We start from the raw sequence: 22054 nt of genomic DNA, 5'->3' as shown, positions 1-22054 counted from the left end.
TTTCTCGACTTTTGCAAATCACTAATTTGCATTTACTTTTGTTTGATTGTATTGCATTGTTTTACCGTTATTGTGTGAGCTTTGTAGGATATTTTTAGTTTCTCACCCGCTTTTATTTTTTATTTTTCATTCAAATTTCCTGCATGACTCACCTTGGAGCACCATCATACCAACTTGTGATAAACCTCTTGTACTGACATGACAGTTCTTTAAAAACAAATGTATTGAAATAAGCTCTGCGTGGCTGGATTTAAACCAAAAGACCATTTTTCATGTTTGCATGATTTATCATTATTATTAACATTTTGTAATAGTTTGTAGCAGCAAGCTCTGAGCTGCATTAGCCCCACAAGCCTACAAACATCTACTCAATTAGCTTGGAAGGGAATACAGCAGAAAAACCAACACTTATTACTGCTGCAGAATTAGCCATGTAGCCTATTTCCTTGTGGGAATTACTGAATTATTATGTTCCCCAAGCGAAACAGTCCCCTGTCTAAAATCGCCTGGAATGCTTTTTAAGTTGTCTGAATTAATGCCTTTTAACAGATTTCATTTCTGTGAGTTTACTTAGATTACAGAAGCAAGCATGCTAACTCTGAAATCCAGCCAGCTTTGTTTCTGCAGTCAGCTGTGATAAACACACAGACTTTTTCAGTCCACAGCAGACGAGACCGAAGAAAAGAACCAGCATGAGGAGACCATTAGCTAAATCACTGTACATCATCTGACTAAAGAGACTGTTAAGGCTCCGTGCATCACATGGTCATCGCTGACCCAAATACAAAAAAGCTTTTATTAAGAGATGTAAACAGATGGAGAGCTGCCAGTGTGGATTTAAGGGTCTTTTGTTTTTGTTTTTTTGTTGTTTTTTTATGAGGGATTATGATTTGAAGGACTTTCACCATACTGTACTGGTAGGATGGGTAGATACAGTAATGTCCAAAACTCTTGAGCCATCCCTCATTTCTCCTAAGTTGCTAGAAAAATGTGAAATGGGTGCAGTGATTTATTGAACGATGTGGATTCAGAGTTTCTAACCAGGTTGAAAGTCAGTATTTGGTACGACCACCTTTATTAAAGCCTTGATTTCCACCATGTAATCAAATGAGTGTTTTCTATCCACTGTTTGCTCTTCCTGTCATATGGAGGACAGCTAATGAGTGCTCCAGCAATGGTCGGTGGAGTCATTTGTTAGATTTTGGATCAACAATTGTTTTGGAGTCAAGTGGTAAAACACATTTGTTGTTTCCACCTTTAGCAAGAATAGTTTTCTTGCATATGTTGTAAAGCAGTGTGTTTTGTTGGAGACTATTTACGTTGTAGATTCTCACTGAAGGCATCAAAACTATGAATGAACACATATGGAAATACGTAGTAAACAAAGTTTCGATGCCTTCAGTGAGAATCTACAACGTAAATAGTCATGAAAATAAAGAAAAACCAATAAATGAGAAGGTGTGTCCATACTTTTGACTGGTAGTGTATATATATGCTTTTAGAAATGAAAAATATACCTCAAACTTGCACTATGAAAAATGTCGGAACTGTTTTCTGTTTTATTTTATTTTAATTTTAGTCTACTCTATAGCACATTTAAACAAAGTGACCCAAAGTGCTTTAGGGACAAGCACATTTTCCTTCCAGGTCTCCAAAAAAATCCAGTTTCTAAATAAACGAAAGCTGAAAGGAAATTAAAGATGATGATTAAATCATGACACACTGTTCTATTGGTACAGACAATACTGACCCTGTATTTACTTGGTATCGGATTGATGCCAACTTTGTACTATTGCACAGCACAAGTCATCAGACACACCCCCTCAAACATGTCTGGGCTTGTGTCATTGCTGTGGATGGAATTTAAATGCAAGGCTCTGTCTATATCATCAATTTCCTACTATTTCATATTATGCTCTTATTGTATGACATGATCTGTGGTCTAATATGTGATATCAACAAATATTAGACCACATAGGTCTGTCGTAGTTCAGTATCACCCAAGGTCTATATGAACTATCATCTGTCATCCATTATTCTTTGTTGATCCACTTAGGCTACGTTCACACTGCAGGCGAAAGCGCATCAAATCCAATTTTTTTGACCCTATGCGACCCATATCCGATCATGGTATGACAGTGTGAACAGCACAAATCCGATATTTTCAAATCCGACCTGGGTCACTTTCGTATGTGGTACTGAATCCGATACATATCTGATGTTTTAGAAAGCGACTGCTGTTTGAATGGTCATGTCGCATTAAATCCGTCTTTTACGTCACTGACACAAGACAGACGCCAATTATCAGTGCCGGAGAAGACATCGTGAACGCTTCCTGGCCATCCAGTGAAACTGCTGGGAAGACAACGTTGGAGAAACGTGAACATTTTATTTGTACTGTATAACCTGCAGATTCTGTCAGAAATCTGCAGCTATCCTTTGAAGCACCGCTCCTCTAAAACAGCAATAAGGATAATTATTAGGTTATCTACAGTATTATGTAAATAACAAAATAACTTAAAGCAAAAATTGGGAAACGTCAAGTCTGAAGTCTTTATATTAAGGGCCATCAGTCAAACAATACTGTTTGCTCTGGGTCTATACAGAGCGCGTTGTGTGTGACGTCTTGTTTTGCGCATGCGGGCCGCTTTGAGCGTTCACACTAGAGCGCGTTTGCTGTCGCATTTTATTTGTAGTGTGAATAAGCAGACAAAAAAATCGGATTTGATCAAAAAATCGGAATTGAGCATTAAGACCTGCAGTGTGAACGTAGCCTTAGAAAACAAACATGCCACTGTAACGAAACTTCTTAAAAATTCAATAAAATTTGATTTATCCAGAAGATAATGAGTACTTTTACTTTACTTACAGGCATGCTGAGGTCCTTTACCTGAGTAAAGCATTTGAATGAGATACAGTGAGGTTTTTTTTACCCAAACCACAGGTGTCATAATGAGCTGCAGCTATCAGCTCTTTTGGTGCCTCTGAAAATTTATTGGATTAATGAAGTCCTGAATCACAGGGGCAGCACGGTGGCACGGTGGTTAGCACTGTTGCTGCAATTGAGTTCAATTCCAACATCAGGCCGGGGTCTTTCTGTGTGGAGTTTGCATGTTCTCCCCGTGTTTGCGTGGGTTCTCTCCGGGTACTCCGGCTTCCTCCCACTGTCCAAAGACATCAGAATCAGAATCAGAATACTTTATTAATCCCGAAGGAAATTAGGGTTACAGCAGGCAGCACGCTAATTGCGCATGTGCACTTACAAAGGAACCTTCTGACCAACTTAACACAAACATCACATTGGGGAGACACGTCAGAAAGGTAGGCTGATAGGAAAAAAAACAACGAAAATACATAACATGAGGTAAGAGGAGGAGGAGAGAGGTAAGACATGCAGCTTGTGGGGATAGGTTAATTGGATAATCCAAAGTTGCCACTAGGAGTGAATGTGAGTGCGAATGGTTGTCTGTCTCTGTGTGTTAGCCCTGCGACAGACTGACGACCTGTCCAGGGTGTACCCCACCTTTCGCCCTATGACAGCTGGGATAGGTTCCAGCGCCCCCCACGACCAGAGACTGTAATCCGATTACTTTTTTCAAGTAACGAGTAAAGTAAGGGATTACTATTGCAAAAACGGTAATTAGATTACCGTTACTTTCCCGTAGGAACGCTGCGTTACTGCATTACTAAAACCGTGATTTTTTTGCGAGAATGTCTCATGACAGTGACGTAAGCAAGTGCGATGTTCATGACAAGAGCTGTGTGCAGATCAACAATGGATCGCCTGCGGGAGAGAGTATGAGCGTGCAGCGTTTAAAGTGTGGAAGTACTGACCTTACTTTAAGTTTGATTCCAAAAGTGACAAAAACATTAGCGTCCATTAGCATTGTGCGTGGGAAGAAAACTTCTTTTTACAGCAAAAAACCCCTAAACTTCCAAGCAAACACCGAGTAGCTACGACGTAATGGGAAACTCACAGAGAAACTCGCGGATTCTTTCACTGACCGCTGCGTAACACATGCACCAGGGTAAACCTCCGCCTACCCAACTCCTGCTTTACAGGTGAAAATAGAGCAACAGGACCGCTAGTCTTTGACTTTATTTATTTTCTGCTGTGTTTTACTTGCATCTATTTGAAAGAGTGAGTGTAAACACAAAAATATATATATATTTTATGTGCTGGAATGTGCAGAAAATAGGTTTAAATAGGTTTAAAACAAATTTCTTCCAGTCAGAGAATGTTGCATATAATTAAATGTTTGCTTGATGCATAAAGTTAAAAGATTAAAACTAATAAAACAAGTTTTAAAAAAGGACTTTTCCATTTCATTACATTTTGTATGATGGATTGTGCAGAAAAAGTAGAATTGGGCTGAAAGATCTATCGCTTTATCACCTATTCAGGTTGTAAATCGTGTTTTTAAAAAGTAACTAAGTAACTAAGTAATTAATTACTTTTGAAAATAAGTAATCAGTAAAGTAACGGGATTACTTTTGGGGGAAGTAATCAGTAATTAGTTAAAGTAACTTGACCAACACTGCCCACGACCCTGAAAAAGGATAAGCGGAAGCGAATGGATGGATGAATCACAGTGACGTTTCCCTGTGAAGGTGTATTTTTCCAGCAGGCCAGTTTTATATTTAGACATTATTTGCAGACAGCTAATTCTCCAGTGGACCTCCGTGATGACACCAGCTGTGGTTCCTGGATGATTTATGGAGCAACTGGGAAGCTTCTGTATTATTTTACAGAATACAAATAAGCTAGTGCCAACAATACCTGCTATTCAGTCAAAGTCCATAAACATCTGCTCCAATTTCATAAACTTGAGCAAGGTATTGGAACCCAACCATCTATTGGGGATGGCAGTGAACAGGGTATATTTAAATGCTTTGGTGTTTCAATAGTCAAAATTCTCCAAAACACGATCTGCTGACAAAATCTTGTGGACATTTTGAACTCAACATCAGTTTTCTGTGTTTAATTTCATTTTGCAATCATGCAAATCCCTAATTTTAGTTAAAAGAGTTATTTTACTGCTCCATAGTCACAAACTGGATGGGTTTTTAGGGGAAACTAGAGGACATGTGGCCGCATGTGAGCCCCATTAACCTACAATACACATGATTATTCATCCCCTGTTTAGCAGGTGGTGCAGCCTGAGGAGCGAGGCTGGAAAATCCAGTTTTCATATTTTAATGATGTTTAACTATCTAGACTGTTTTGATGAGATTTGCCTAGTTTGGTAGATATTAGCTGTAGAAATGTCTGTCTTCTGTGAAATATAATTGAATTAAATGACACTCATTTTGTGAAGCTCAAACCGGTAAAAGAAAAAGTTGCTTTCTGTGCTTCCTTCTAAGGTATTTTATACACATTACACTTTACTAAATACTTTAAATTGTTGTAGTTTTGTAACAGTGACTGTCATCTGTACTTTTGTTGTACATCATAATGAATATTAAAGGTGCAAAACACCGAAATTCGTTATGCAACAGCATGTTTAACCATTAGGTTTACAGTGCAGATTTCTTCTTTTTCTTCTTCTCGCTCCTTTTAGGAGTCTGCACAGCAAATCATCTGCCTCCATCTCCCCCTGTCCCTACCATCCTCCTCTGTCACACCAACCCTCTGCATGTCTTCTTCACATCCATCACTCTCCTCTTTTCCTCCTGCCTGGCAGCTCTGTCTTCAACATCCTTTATCCAATATATCCACTTTCCCCTCCTCTGCACACGTGCAAAGTATCTCAGCCTTGTCCCTCTAACTTTGTCTCCAGACTGCTCGACCTCAGCTCGACCTCTGATTAAGTCATTTCTAATCCTGTCAGTTCTGGTCACTTCCACTGTCTACAAACCATAAAACATACCAGCTCTCACTAGCATCTGGTAAACTTTCCCTTTCACTTTTGTTTCTTTACATCTGTCACAAATCACCCCTGTTCTTGATAATCCCAGTGTTTGATTTGGCAAAGATTTTAGGAGCACATTAGGACACTAGGAGTAGACTGGCTCGGGACCCCCACCTCCAGCAACCACGCTCCAACCTGTTGGGAAATACACAGTTTTCCTTTGCAAACAGTGTTTGCCACAATCAAAAAGATAGTTTCTGCCCAGAATGTTGACTTTAAATCACTTAATTAACTTTCCATGAAACGGTATAAAATGTTAAATGTAATGAAATCTGGTCAAATGAAATCCACCTGATGGGTTTGCATCCAGTTTATGCCAAGCATAAGTATTTGAATGAATTAACCTTTAAATTTTTACATATTTCAGTTGCAGTTTACTCAAAATTATTGCTTTACGTTTACTGGGAGTGAAAATCTATTTTATTTTTGTGGAGGCGGGGAGTTGGCAATTTGTCTCCAGGCCTCCGCGACTTTGGCATAAAATACGACACGAATGTTTGCTCAGACTTGGGTGAACTGATTTAAATTTGGCAATCAAACACTCTCAATTGCGCGCACCTGTGAAATTCTTTCAAAATCCTTTACAATATTGTGTATATTATGTCAGTGAGGACTTTGCAAAATGCTTGCAGGCTAATTTTTAAAGTTTAAATGCCACAAAGTTTGTTTCCAGCTACTAAATTGTGAATAATTTCTGGTTTTCTTCATCTTCTTCGAAAGTAAACTGCATTTACAGCTCAATAGATTTCACACACTATTCTGTTTATCACAACAATAAGTGGAATGAACAATAAGAAAGGTCAGCCACCACCTTGAGCAATTCACTCTAAGGGCTTAAACCCCCCAGATTTACAGATATAGTGCTGTGTCACTGTATCTATTAGTAATGTGGAATTAAAGGCTGTGCCCAGAATACTCATGATAAAAGAAAAAGGAAACATCTGGTTTCACCCTCTGTGGTGAATGTTTACCATGAAGTCTACATTTTATCATTCTGTGCTTAAACCTCTGTGCTTTGTACCAAAAGTTTCAAAAATGTGTGTAATTACATTATCTGAACCAAATGCTGTTAAAAGGTGCCAGACACACTCTTAGTGTTTAAAATCTTGAATCCCCCCTTTAACAGCCTCTCAGCGAGCTCACAGACGGTGAGAAATCAGTCAAGCCGCGCAGGCTGAATACAAAATGGGTTTTACACTTAATTCTAACTGGCACCAAATAGGTCTTAAAGAAGAGGCTTAAATCACCGCGTCATGGTGGATGTTGGGTTATAATCACTGCTGTTAATGTCTTGCCCCAGGAGCTCCAGTTCGAGCGGCTGACTCGGGAGCTGGAGGAGGAGCGGCAGATCGTGGCTAGCCAGCTGGAGAGGTGCATGCTGGGAGCCGAGTCACCAGAAGGAGACAGCAGCAGGTAGATTTGACTAAAGTGATCACATCAAGTATTTGGAAGATTTTTGCAATTAAAAACACACAGTATCTCATGACAAAAATACACATGACCACCTCTTATCGTTTGAGTTTTCCTTTCGACATTGGCTGCTTTTTCACCCTATTCAGCCCTTACTTGTATCTGACCATTTTCATTCAAATTATTTTAGTATTTGTGTGCCAAGAAAATTATTACCAAAGACCCATTAACTGACAAACGTGGTACATCTATGTGCAGTGTATCCTTGAGTTTTTCTTTGGATGTTACTCAAGGACATGCAAGGACATATTTTTTGTTGGACCCTAGTTTCTTCAGTGTAAGCATGTATAAATGGGTAAGAAGAAGAAGGATGTTAGCATTAATAAATACAGTGCAGTACTGTGAAAAAAGTCCTGAGCCACCCTCATTTCTCGATCTTTTGTTAGAAAAGAAACACTTCTTTTGCCCTCCACTTGTCCAGTTCCCTAAAGGACAAACTGCAGAGCACGCTGAGATATGCAAGTTTTCAGGTAATAGCTTTTTGTGAATCACCTATTTTTGCATCTATTGGTTTCTATTTTATTTCTCTCAGCTTTGTTATCTTTGGCATTCTTCATAGATTCAAATAAAGAAAACAAAACAAATGATGTGATTTTGTGCAATATACAAACAAATAAAAAAGGCTCAGGTATTAGGACTGGACTGAAAATGAGTGTAAAAGCAGCCAATGTCCAAAGAAACAGTGTGAAAGAACTTTAGTAAGTCTAGAATTATTGCTCAACTTTAATTTAGCATACTTACAAGGAACTCTGGCCCCTTGAAAGTATTTTTTTTTTCATTTAATTTTCGTATCTGTAGCAAAACAGCCCTAATAATGCACCTATATTTGTTGTTGTTGTTATATGGATTCCAGCTGGCTGTAAATCACACCCAGCTCCAGAAAGCTCTGTCAAACCACATAATGGTGAAATCTGTCTTCATGAGGAGTGATGTTCAGCCAGCTGACAGTCACTTTGTGGTGTCACAGCCAGCATACATCACTCTGAGCACAAACAGAAACCTTGAAATCCACAAAACTGCTGAAATATTAAAGAAAACTTGACACTTTATGCATGATGTCTGTAATTTTGACCCTTAAAAGATGCTTCAAGTTGTAACATTGGTCCACAAATCATAAGACAATAAGCATTACAATATCTAGTGACCTAAACAGAGCTTTGACTTTGGTCATATTCTTAGAGGTAGTTGTATTTGTATGGGGGGTTTTCGGTGTTCATTTCAGTATAAATGATTTGTTTTCAGCTGCAGGTGTTTCCTCAGACTTCAGTCAGTCTGTGTAAAAAGTGACTTGAACTCACACAGCGTTACTTTCTTCATTGTTCTTGTGTATTGGATGCTTTTTTTTTTTCACGAGATGGTTCCCTATCCAGTTTATCTTCTTATATCTTCTCTACCGTCTTCCTTCTTCTTCCTGGTCTGATCGGACGTAGACAGTGACTCTAATTTGATTTACCTCTCTCTCTGCTCTCTCGCCTCCTCCATTTCCTCATCTGCTCTGCTGCCGAAGCTCATCCGAGAAGTCGTTTGCATGGAGATCCGCAGGTATGACTTCTTTTGTTTAACATTTAACATTATGTAATAAATAAAAGATACAAAATGGTAATATAAAGTGTTGGCATGAAGGCTACATGAAGGCAAAAAGCTTCAGTGATGCTCAGTGGAGTTTTATTCCATGCCTGCGGTACTTTCATTTAAATGGTAAATGCTGTAGTTTCAGATAGGATGAAGTGTATATGATTAGGCCGCTGAAAGAACTTTGTTTTTTAACATGAGAAAGCTATAATAGCCTCCAAAAGGCTGAACATTGCCAGAATGCAGCACCAGCCGGTCAAGCAAAGCAAAGCAATGTTTCTGCCAGTATATATACTGTATGTATAAAAGCTTTGAATTGGGTCCATTTACTATTCTGTCACAGATCCCTTTCCTCAGATTTCCATCCCATTCTTCACTGTCATCTTTCCCCTGAAATAAAAGAAGTGGTATAAAAAGAACTGATGCAGAGATGATGCTGTTGATTTGCCATACCTGTGTTTTTCAATGCGTGTGAATCTATGTGTGTGAAGTACGTGCATTAATGCTAGAGTCTTTGCATGTTTTTAATCGTACAACAGGCGGAGAGTCTCAGGGCGGAGCCACAGAGGGGTCTGGATGTCCTGGTCGTCACCTGGAAGCAGAGGAGGGACTCTTCCTGCCGGAGCCGGACCGAGCATCCCTACATGGCAGTGAGGGTCTGTTAAATATACTCAGCACACGGTTTAAACGATGCTTTAGGAAGGGACTAAAGTTCATGATGTTGAGTGCAGATTCTGGAAAACACCAGCATTTTTAGTTTACTCTGCAGCCATGCAGCAAAATAAGTACACCCTCTTGTAATCTTACATACTGGGACAAAGCAAAATCTTCTGGTCCTAAAATGATTTATATTAACAACATCACCCCTTGATTCAATAGCTTATCGAACCACCTTTAGCAGCAGTAACTTGAATATATCTCTCATATTCTTGTGGAGGAATTTTTGTCCAAATTCGGTCATCGCAACACCTTCGTTCTTTTCTCTTTCAATCATTCTGTTGTAGATTTGCTGATATGTTTGGGGTGATTGTGCTGTTGCACGACCCAGTTTAAGCCAAGCTTTAGCTGTTGGACAGATGGCCTCTAGAATACTTTGGTATACAAAGGAGTTCATGGTCTGCTCTGTCACTGCGGGATACACTTTCCTGTGGCTGCAAAACAACGGGATTTCATCCAGCATGCAATATCATCTGAAAAGGATCTGATGGGTACCATCTTTATTTTTGGATGTTGATGAGCCCAAACACACTGCCAATGCAGTAACACAAAATGCAACACTATCAGTCATGGATTGGCCTCCCAGAGCCTGGACCTCAACATTATTGAAGCAGTGTGGGATCATGTGGACAGAGAACAGAACAAAACATCCAAAGAAGAGCTTTGGATGTCCTTCAAGAAGCCTGGAGAAATATTCCTGAAGACTACTTGAAGAAATGACAAGAAATGAGGGGTGGCTCAAGGCTTTTTTACAGTACTAAGTTTTAAGGAATGTCTACCATACAAGCATGTAGCATCCTTGAGCTTCACAGTCAGATCCACCCCTCTCTCATCAAGTCTAAACACCAGATGCTGAGGGAGCCAAAGCTCAGCCCGAGGCTTCACAGCAGTATTTTACCAACCAGTGAATATAAGTCCACAATTCTGAACCCACACTGGACAATCTGATCACATTTAAGAGATGCCAAAGGCCCCACACTGTTTCAGATGAGTCTAAAATACCCAGAACCTGATATCCGCCTCCGCTCTGCTGTCTGAGTTTTATTTTTTATAGTCTGCCATGTTTGGCGGAAATGTTTCCCACGTATTCACTCGTGGGAGCTTTGCATTACAGCCACAGCCTGCCTAATGTCCAACAGCGGTTGGACATTAGGCATCTTCACTGGAGTGTTTGACACTTTGGTCCATCAAGCTACCTCAGAAGCTTGTGTTAAACCACAAAAAAGTTGGACGGCCAGCAAAGCGAAGCAGTGGGTGCAGCTGTGAATTCTTATATGTGCAGAACACTTGCTGGTTTTATTCATGTTTTTAAAGCACGACGCAGAAAAAGACTCGGCCTCCTTCTCCCTCCACATTTATTATCGGTACCATTAGTAAATATGTAACATCTGAGTAGCGATTTGTAATGTTTAAAACAAACTTGCCTTTGGTCTTATTTATATTGCATACAGCTGGAGTGCACTGGAAGTGTAAAAATATCACCCACGCTTCCTCCTCCTGGTGCTACAGGAGAAAGTAGGCCAGCAGATTGTTCCAGGAACGGCTTAATGCAGATGTCCGCGTGTATGTATTTATACGCATAATATCTTTTTAACAAGTTGAAAGCCGAGTGAGATACTATGCAAATCGCAGTAAACCGCAGTGACTGATGTCGGGGTGGCTGTGGTTTGATCACACCACGTCCTGCTTTAATGTGTCACAAGAAGCACTGAGGCCTCTTATTGTGCTTTCCTTCCAGGCTCAGGAGGTCACTCGGTCCAGATGACCTCGTATTCTGACAGCGGCTACCAGGACAGCAGCGTCAGTTACTACAGCAACCAGAACGTAGTGCGTTCGGAGCCCCGAGCATCAATATCCAGAAGCCCAAGAGCAGAGGGTCAAGCTTCTGGGCAGGTAGGCCTGATCTCCAAAGGGTTACATCACAAGTCACTAACCTTAGAAAGAAAAGCTCAGGGTAAGATTTTACCTCTGTGTCCACTTAGCTTTTCAGCCACATTTAGTAAGATTAAGAGCACAAAGGTGAAAACCACAAATACAAATGTGTAAAAATGTCTTAAACCAATATTTTAGATCCATCCCTTACTGTGGAGAACATAAATGTTAGTGCTTTGCCAGTTCATAAAGGGTACTACCAGAGTCAGTCCTGTATGATTACAAAATGTATGTGCCACCTTTACAGGCTATGTGACACATTTAATTAACGAGCTACTTTCAACCACACCCATGAATCGGTATGCATAGTCACAGCTATGATTTTTACACTCATAGAGAAATGTAGCCACAGTTATAAAAGTGCAAAAATATCTATGTTAGATCGCAGATGCAAAGCAGGAGAGACATTTTCTCTCGCTGCAGTAGCGTACCAATGAACTCAGCACAGGGAACTCATTAAAGGCAACATTAACTATAGTTGTACACTGGACGTTGGTACTAAAGCAAATTAGGACAACCAGTGTTGCCAACTCCTCAGTAAGGAAAATCGCTATTGGTTGTCCTAAAAGTCGCTAGAAGTCGCCAAATGACGTCATCGCCTAATTTGCACAATTGGTCATGCTAATGTAATTGTAACCTGCGTTGTTGGAGAGAGAAATAACATCGTGGAAGAGACATAAAGTGAGTAAAAAAACGTCCTAAATGCAGTTAAATTTATTTAGAACTACAAATTAAATTTCTTTTAGCAATTATTGCTTTTTAATGTCACAATTCCAACCCTGCTCCTTTACCCGGGCTTGGACCGGCAAAAGTGACTCGAAACTGGCACTCTGGTGGAATTACTCTGTGTGTGTTTATAAGTAGTTTTAAACCTTGTGATTCACAAAACAGCATAACAATAAAAGAACTGACTGCGTTACAGTCAGTGCGGGAGCAGCGGCTTCGCTCATGCGCGATTCATTTGCCGTTTGGACGCACAGGTGTGAACGTCTCCTGCCCTGATAGCAGCTGGGGGAGGACTATCCTCTGCCTGTGAGCGCTTTGGTACGGGCAAGGTGCCCAAGGCAGCACCGCTGCCTGTTGAGAGTAAGAGCGATACGTGTTTTCACGTCAAAAAGTCGTCATAAATAAGTCTCCAGTAATACCAGAAAAAGTCGCCAGATTTGTCGCTAGTCGCTTTTTAGAAAAAAAAGTCGCTAAGGGGGTCTGAAAACTCGCTAAATATAGCGATAAAGTCGCTAAGTTGGCGATAACACGGTGAATTCCAGCTGCTAGCGAATCATCGAGTAACACGATCAAAGCTCCGGCGCAGGTAATTGAACCTCATGAGGAGAAATCATATTCAGGTTTCCCACATTTGATTGGTTTTCAGAGCGTTGCCACCCGAAAAATATGTATGTCTTTGCTCTAAGCAATAATATTCTTTCTTAAAGTAATGACAGCTGGTTGAGGCTCGGTAATTACTGTCATGAGCGACGAAGAACATCAGCTAAACCCTTCAAATCAAAACCACTTCTACCTTGAAATGTCTCAGGCTCAAACATTATCAGCTCCTTTCTTTGTGGCTAATAATTATACGCACTTAGAATGAAAGTAGGAATGACAGATAATGGTGAGCCTGTTTGAATTTTCTCCTGATTTATTCCAAACCCAGCAGCCTCACTGGATGGGCTTACATGTCTCCGCTCTTAATTTCCCTTCGAGGCGTTCGAGGCTGCGATGGATTAAGGCGGCACAGATCGGCATCCAGTTGGCTGAGTCTGTAATTAGGAGACATTCTATATTTCATAAATGAGGAGAAGAAGAAAAAAGGGAAAATGTTTGACACCATAAATCAGGAAAATTCTGTCAAGTCTTCCCTAAAAAGTGACGCTCAGTCTGAAGTGTAATGAATTAGGACGTTTTCCCAGAGGCAAGCACGTTCAGCTTCTTGGACAAATGGAAAAGATAACGATGCTCTTCATCAGACGTGATGAAGTGCGCTGTCTGAGAGTGTGGCATTACTCCTAATTGGCGAGTATATTTGCAAATGGGAGAGGCGCAGTGTGCAGAATTTAATGTTCATTTGTCAGGTATTTATTTAGGAAACCAAAATGCTGAAGTGATTAATTGTCAACACTGTTACGGGTATTATACTTGACATTTTTAGTCACAGAGGAGCAAAGAATCAAGTGAATGTTAATTAGAAATGAATAAAATGCCATTAAATGTCATTTAATAATGATGCAGGCAGGCAGGACTACTGGAATATTTATTTAATTTCAATTATCCAAAATAAGAATACGGATTTTCAGTGTTTTTAATTGTTTCGTTTCTCTGCACCCTTCCAAGCACATCACTGAACATGATGCACATTTTAAACAGCACATAAGGGCAATTTAATGGTTTTTGCACAAACGTAATGACCTGTGAGATGCAAAGGGCACTTTAGGAAGGTGTAATAAAAATTCATGCCTCATTATCAGATGAATAAAATGTCACACTCTACTCTCTGGAAGGGTAAACTGTAATATTTCTTCTCCTCTTGGTTTCCCAGGCCTCCAGCCGGGTGTTACGGAGGATGGCCTCCCTCCCCTCCAGGAGCCAGTCTCCTGGCTGCGGCACCGCCGGCACAGTCTCACCTTCCCGCATCTCCCTGCGAACATCCCAAGGCAGCACGTATGACTCGCCCATCCTGTCTGAGCCCAAACCGCTGGCCGCTGTTTTCCAAGGCACTACCATGCCGCCTTCCTGCCCGTCGCCGACCTCCCCGACTGAGAGCACCCAGGGTAGAGGGGGTGGTGCAGGTGGAATTGTAGGAGGAGTTGGACTAGGAGGAGGCGAAAGAGGAGGAGGAGGAAGTGGAGGACGTCTGGGGTCCTCCCTTTCCTTGATCGAGGGGAGGGGTTCAATGGGGTCACCGCTGCGCTCAGGAATGACGGCGGTGCCGCAGCACTACGGCTCCACCCTCCCCAGGCAGAGCCAGCCGCTGGCGTACGGCACCGATCCATACGGCCTGTACCAGAGGAGCGCTCTGCCCCGCCCAGACAGCCTCATAGGTCAGTGTGACACCCAGCTAATAACGGTCATGCTCATCGGTACCTGAGGAAATCAGTCCCCAGAAAAAGGATGAGATTGTCAACAGTCTTTCTAATGTGCCTCCACCTTAAAAACAGATTATTAGCTTTCCTGATGAGATTTAGATGCAGCGAGTTGTCACAGATTAGCTTTAAGACTTGAGACAGGAGAAAACGATCGACTCTAAAGTTCAGCGATTACATGTTTTATCTTGCTTGTTTTATCCACATAAAGGTGATAATGTTACAGAGGGTTATCTGTCTGCAGACAGCAGTCTCCACTCATTTCTAGGATTAAATCAACTCATCAGAGTCTGTTTCCTGAGCTGCCAGATGCATCACGTTGTCTCGTTTCCCTTCTTAGAGTGTACGTACCTCAAACTGCCAAAAAGCAACAAGATTTTCTATTTTTGAAGCTGTTCTAAGCAGTATTTATAGTCATATATTAAAACATTAGCTCCATTCTTACCTTTATTTACATTTTCCATTTGCTCCGTAAAATCAGAAATATTTATAGCAGACGTACACATTGCATTCAACAGCTTTTTAAGGTTTCTACCAGTGTAGTTGTTTCTGCAAAAACTACAACTGTTATCTTAGCAGTTCTGGTTTTTGAATTAGCAGGCTAATAAATGTATCATATTAGCCTCCTGTAGCCATTAGCCGTTTTACAAAAATAACAGCTTGAAAAATAATCAGAGACGTTTTGAAAAAAGGAAATAACTACTACTGTTTCAACATTTCAGCCGGTAATTATCTAATTATGTCACAAACTGCAGATTGAAGCCCGCTAAATCATTATTTAAAGACTTCTAAACAGCGTTAACTATGATTCAGTGCTTATTTGCTGATTTGGTTTTAACTTTTTGGATGGTTTTTAAATCTTTCTATTCTTTTTCTTTTTGTTCACCCAGGTCCTGGCAATCAGGACAATCAAGATATTATAAAAAGCAATAAAAATCAGAGCGTATAATGTAAAACATAACTGCTCCACTTGCAGTTAAGTCTGTGTGACTTTACAGAACAACTTGGAAACAAAGGGCTCTTTCATGCTTCAGCAAATCCAATCCCAACTAAAAGAAATATGGTTTTAAAATAAAGCCAATTATTAAAAAGCATGATCTAGATCAAAGTCCTTCTTTTCAGTTTCAGTTCTCAGAGGGAAACTAGGTCAAATAAGGCATTAAATTCGTAGTCTTAAATTCGACATAGTAAAACCATCACAACCAGTAAATGTTCATGAATAGCTTGATTCTCTTTCAGAGCTGCAGAGGCTGATAAAAATCTCAGGTGTGAAACTGTGTAAACAAACCTCTGGGATCACTGCAGCCTACGGTCTGATATTGCATTCCAAACGTACTGAGTGGAAAGGCGCAGCTTCTCCTTTCCTCCATCTCTTGAGTCAGTAATGTAGCCGGTAGAGAGGTCAGTCTCTGGCCTGGAGGGCTGCTGGAGAAACGTTAAGTTTCCCTTGAGAAAATGGCTGCACTGCAGCGGGAGGCGGACTGATTGTGCACTCTCCTCGCTGTAAATAAACAAAGCCACGCTCCACAGCCTCGACACCATTTCCTCTGTTGATTTAATAACCTTTCCTTGGTCTGGGGAAAGTTGACTGAGCAGCGCTGATTTAATATTGTAGCACACAACATTTGTGCTCTCTGCAGATGTTTCCTGCGTCTTTGTCAAGCGTCCAGAATCATTAATCGAAGCTCACGTTGAACAAAATAAGTTTGAGGCAAAGTGCAAGCTCGGCAGGTGATGTTATCTCCTATCCAGGCTTGGGGAGCTCATTTCATGTTTTGTTTTTTTTGTTTTTTCTTCAGTCAAATTATCTTCCGGCACTGGCAGATAATGCTGCTGGGTTAGATAAAATTTTATTTGATCCACGCTAGTATGAAAAATAAGGAGTGCAATGTCGTCTGGGAAGGATCTCACTTGTAGCAGGTAGTTCTGAAGTCTTTTAATTTTAATCTTGTTGGCGGCTGTGATTGATGTGCGGCAGGTTAAAGGAAAACAAGCCAGAGACAGAGCCAATGCTTAAAAAACACACTGCGCACGATCGCAGGGCTTCCATTTTCTCTCTCATGTGCCGTTCAGCAAAATGATGGCTGAGCGAGGAAACCGCGTTAGTATCAATGGGTCTGAATATGAAGCAGAAGAAAGAAGCAGCAAGGGGTTGCAGTGCAGCAGGTCGACAGTGATTTATATTGCATGTAACACTCATAGAGGAGTGTTTGACCAGAAGGCTGCTGGATGCTAAGAACCTTGACTTCTGCTTGTTATGAACTGTGGTCTCACCACCATCAGTCTGCACATGCCCAGTGGGAGCATATCTAGCAGAGGGCTTGTGCAAGAAAAATTTTGGAGAGCAGTCCATACCTGATTTAAATTTTGCCCATATCAGTTTCAAGTTCACCTTGTCCTGCACATCTGGACCATTTTCAGTTCCACTGCTATTTTTAGATGGTTTTTTTTTTTAGTTTTTTTTTTTTAGATGTCCTGTTATACTTGCGCCTGTTACACTTTGACAGCAAGCATTAACGTCTTCATTAGAACATAAAAAACAGGGCATGAGCTGAGCTGAAACAAACAATCAAAAACTAGGAATTTTGGGGAGACGTGGAACAAGGAAAAGATATTACTTCGTGGGAGGATGCAACAAAGGACAAGTTAATACAGACACAATAGATAGACACAGGGTGATTAGGGAAGTGGAGACACAGGAGAACTAAATCACAGGAGAAAAGACAAAGGAAGCAAAACTAAAAGCAAAGCACCAAGAACACTGACTCTCAAAGTAAAACAGCAAGTGTGATAACAGGAAATGCAGAAACACAAATTAACTAACAGTGAGTTCCTGAGAAAATCTGAATTTCCAAGTTCCCATTGTGAAACGCGGAAAGTCCCTCTACCTCAGATTTCCCACTCAGAAAGACGAAGCAGCCACAGCAACCCCGAGTTAACAATGCAAGATGGTGCCACTGAATATAAACAGAGGTAAAACTTAAACTTTTATCCTGTAACGTCACTGTTGTTCATTTATGTTTCACTCAATAAGCTATATGCAGAGCACTGACCAGGCTCTAGTCATGAATGTGTTTAAGTGCAAAAGAATATATATATTGTGCTCTACTGCTAGTGATACCTGAATGATTCTACCTGGCTAAGGAACCAAATCAAATCCTGTTTTTCCTCACTTTTTCAAGAGCACGCTAACTCCCAACATCTGAGTTCTGAGGTATCTGTAACGCAGCATAAACATGGGAGCCTAGACACGAGAGGATTAAACAATGAGGGAGGAATAAACTCTAAAGCAACCAGGAGCAAGTAGCAGCACTAAATACACCAAAACATACATGAAGTAAATGTAAACCATTTACAAACCACAGTCCAAATAGATGATTCAAATGAACTAAACAAAAACACTGGACCCAGTGTATCTGCTGTGGGCACTGGATATGCAATGTTTGTCACAATCGAGATTCTTAAACTTGACTTTTGTTTTTGGCCAAACCTGCAGGGAGGCAAATGCGGCAAATGGTCCAAATAGCGACCGATGATTATGTTGGTATCTGCAAAAAAACCTCACAATGGTGTGCACGACAGTGTAGATATTTTACTTCAGACAACTCATAATGTTACAGCCGAAGTCCATCCATGACGATGATGTCAGGAGTACAGGCTCCTGGTATTGCTTCTCAGCTGACATCCTAACCCTTTAACTCTTTCCCCCTTAAATGTCTACTAGAAGTAACCCGTGTTTCTCTTTTCTAAACTGAGTGGTTTCCATATTTCAGGCACAAAAGAACAAACTTTCCAGAACAAAACGACTGCGTGTGCGTTAGAAGTTAGTGACGGTGATCTCTGCCTATACAGCTTACCAGGGCTACCCTTGAAAAATCCTGGAACCTGTTCTAATCTTTATTGATTTATACTGAGATGTCAAAACTAGTCATTGACGGTACAGGGGAGGTCGTCACATGCAGTCTTTATGGGGGTTTGGAATCGGGTTCAATGAAAACTGCTTATTTGTAGCTGCTGAACCAGCTCTCATCACCATTTGTGATCCTCTATAGAGAATTCAGGTCATTTGGAAACAGAGCTTGATGTTTGATCACACCTCATATCTTAGCAGCTATTACTGCTACTATTCCCGTTACCAGTTTTTACACATACGCACAGAGAAGCCCACTCAGATTCAGACTCTCACCTGGTTTTATTGTCATCACAGATTTTCAAAAGTAAGAAGTTGGTGAAAATGTTTTAGCAGATCACAATTAATAAGACACCATATTTTAGATATATGCAAATGCAAAAATATAAGAACATACGTCTGGCAATTAATTAATTAATAAACAGTCATACTTTGTCCAGGAAAATAGCTCATGTGAGTTCTTACAGGCCTGGAACAGGTTGCGGTTAAGGTTGTGAGCGCCTTTGATGAACCGTTGGCTGGGCAGTGCATCAGTGCTCGTACATCTTCTGGAAGAAAGGAAACTCACTTCCCATAATAGGCTCTGCCTCCCTCACCACTCTCTTTGTGATGATTTAAGATACTGTGGTTATAGATGGATGGACATGGTCACATGATACTTAGGAGTCCAAAGTATGCCAAGAAAGTATCCCCCACACATTACACCACCAGCAGAACTGCCGATATAAGGGAGGACAAATCCACACTTCTAGGTTGTTCCATCTGAATGTTGCAGGAGGATTTGAGACTCAAGTTGTAACTTCACTTTCTTCACAGGAGTGGCACCTAGAGTGGTCTTTGTGCCTCTGTAGCCCAAGGTTCGGGATTTTGTGCATTTAAAGATGCTTCTCTGCAGACCTTGGTTATAATAAGTGGTTTTCCGAGTCACTATTGTCATCAGCATGAAGCAGTCTGCCCATTGTCCTCTGATCTCTGGCATCAGCAAGGCGTGTTCACCTAGAGAACTGCTGCTTACTGGATATTTTCTCCTTTTCAGACCAGCCTATGTAAACGCTAGAGATGGTTGTGTGGGAAAATCCCAGTAGGTCAGCAGTTTCTATAACACTCTGACCTATAACCATGCCACGCTCAAAGTCACTTGGATCACCTTTCTGCTCAGTTTGAACTTGTAAGGCTGGGAAGTCTACATAACAGATTTGAGCTTGTTAAATGTGGGCCTGGAAAGAAGCTGAAACTAAACTGAACCATTTCTAGGTGGATAGAAAGATGACGCTTCTACCTTTGTTTCATCATCTCAAGCTGCTCTGATGTCTGGCAGCTCACCGTGTATTTATATATTTTTAAGCAGTGAGTACTTTTCAGTGTGAGTACACACCACAGAGCCTTTGTTAGAACTAACTACAGTTCACTCTTGAGTCACCGCAGCTCCGCTCCAGCTCGGTCTCACCTAACGAGAGACTGGCGAACACACGGGCCTCCAGGTGAGTTCAGTTTGTCTAATGAGGTGCTAGGAGTGGATTTGCAGTCAGGGTGAGTTTGCAAGTCTGTCATTCATGCATGCCGCCGTGATTATTTTTATTATTAATTATAGCTCAGTGTGTCAGTTTTGACGTCTTCATTGTGCTTATTCTGAAAATGAGATAAAATGGAGAACAGAAGTTGGCCCGTTTGCCTGATAAATAACCTGCTTGTGTTTAATATGTCATTTAGTGGGAACCTTTAAAAATAGAGTAAAACTGGTGAAATGTCAACACATTTAGTGCCACTAAACATTTCCTTTTGTTTTATGCGAACTGTGGGAACTGTGAAGCTTTGAGGGATGAAATTAGTTTGACCACTCATCAAAATTAGCAGCTACTGTCAGTCTACAGAGTTAATAACAACGCTAAGTGGATGATGAGAAGCTGACTGACTTTCTGTTGAGAGCCAACCTTTTGACTTTGTGCCTCTCCGATTGGTTGAGACAGCCGAGGCTGGCTGAGAAACTTGAGAAGGGATTATTTCTGTACTGCTGCCAGGCTGTTCAATGAGCCTGGCTTACAGCTGCCTTTGAGGCGTCTTTGGAGCACATTTCAGACCCAAAAGTGGCTTTGAACTAGACGTGTTTGACTCTGTCGCCGGGGCCGTGGTGATGTTGAAGGACGTGAGCTTTGTATTCTGGAAACGTTAGGACGCAGCCGCTCCTTGCCTGTTAACTGGTTATCGACAGCTTCCTCCCTGCACGAGGCCGGTGGAGGATTTACTGTCGGAGAAGCGCTGCTGATGCTGCAGCAGCGACACAGATTTATGCCTCGTCCTGCCCTCTGCCACTTTACTAAGCCGCTCCCACTGACCCATATAGGGGAGTTTCTATCACAAAGCCCCATGGAGCATCAGCATGTGATTATCAGCTGCACTGGAAGGCTTTATTGTACTAGTCTTCATATGTTTTCTTCTGCACTGTTTTTGTGTGCATCAGCTCAAGCATATGTGTCAAGAATATGAATATGCATTTGTGCATCTTGTGTGTCGTGCTATTGTTGTGTTTGTGCATGTGTGAAAACAGGATGGAAGGATTTCTTGCGCGTTATGTCTGTGTGTGGGTAGGAGGCAGAATCAGTGGACTAAATAAAATGCCTTCTATTCTCTAGCTGACTGGTTTTCATCCTGCAGTGCTGCTAAGTGGCCTAATACGTCGCCTAAGTCCTTATTCCCGGTTATCCTGCAGATCCAGCGTAATCCCAGATTACACGAGTGAGATAAGCAATAGATGGATATACAAGATTAGGCTATTACTGATCAGTGAAACTCGTGGCTTAGGTACTGAAACCCGGTGTGCCTCCAAAACACGAATGCAACTGCAAGATGAGCTGGTTTTTTGTTTGTTTTTTGTGGAAATAATTTTTTCAATAAGCGCTGTCATTATTATGCTTCAGATTTTTAAGTTTTGGTCTTCCCAGATCTCTTTTTGATTGAAAACAGAAAAATAGATACAGGAAGGATCTGTTTTCATGTAACAAGGATTGATCCGCAATGTCTGATTTAGCATAATTAGCTAAAAGTCATACATGGACAGATATCTGAAGACAGCAGATGAAATAGTGTAAAACCATATATGGATAATGTAAATGTGTAAATTGTTCAAATAGATACTAAATGTAATAGGTAGGTAGGTAAATGGCTGATATTGTAGAAATTTGTAGTAACTTAAAAATGTGGTTTAAAGCCGTGAATAAGCATTTTAGCTAAAATTATTGGGTAAGTGGCTGAAATTGGGTTTAGAAGTAGCATAAAAATGTATAAAATTGTTTAAAATGATTGGATAAATGATTTTAAAAGCTCAACGTAAAAGATTGTTTGAAATGGTAATTAAGTTGTCGATAGATGGCTGAAATTTTAGTGAATTAGAAATTTTGTGCTAAATGCATGTAAAGACAACAAAACACTAAATGTAAAGCTGCAGGCTTTTCATTTAAAGATAC

At 40.8% G+C, this 22054-nt stretch overlaps 1 protein-coding gene across 4 annotated transcripts in view; it reads left to right on the top strand.

The window, feature by feature from the left end:
• The window catches only part of LOC146681070 (plakophilin-4-like), a 79011-nt gene that overhangs the window by 27072 nt on the left and 29885 nt on the right, over positions 1 to 22054 (top strand). For 3 of the 4 annotated variants that reach the window (XM_085448378.1, XM_085448376.1, XM_085448379.1), the window contains exons 3-7: positions 7213 to 7325; positions 8890 to 8924; positions 9494 to 9610; positions 11410 to 11564; positions 14140 to 14641. In XM_085448378.1, the coding sequence (XP_085304504.1) occupies positions 7213 to 7325; positions 8890 to 8924; positions 9494 to 9610; positions 11410 to 11564; positions 14140 to 14641 (922 nt within the window). The remainder of the gene's footprint in view (positions 1 to 7212; positions 7326 to 8889; positions 8925 to 9493; positions 9611 to 11409; positions 11565 to 14139; positions 14642 to 22054) is intronic. The other variant, XM_085448380.1, reaches the window with a different exon arrangement.

Source organism: Copadichromis virginalis, linkage group LG23, assembly GCF_057382275.1.
Source record: "Copadichromis virginalis isolate Kocher_CV1m ecotype Utaka linkage group LG23, C_Virginalis_male_GT1.1, whole genome shotgun sequence".
NCBI lineage: Eukaryota > Metazoa > Chordata > Actinopteri > Cichliformes > Cichlidae > Copadichromis > Copadichromis virginalis.
This window is presented reverse-complemented; position numbering and strand designations above follow the sequence as displayed.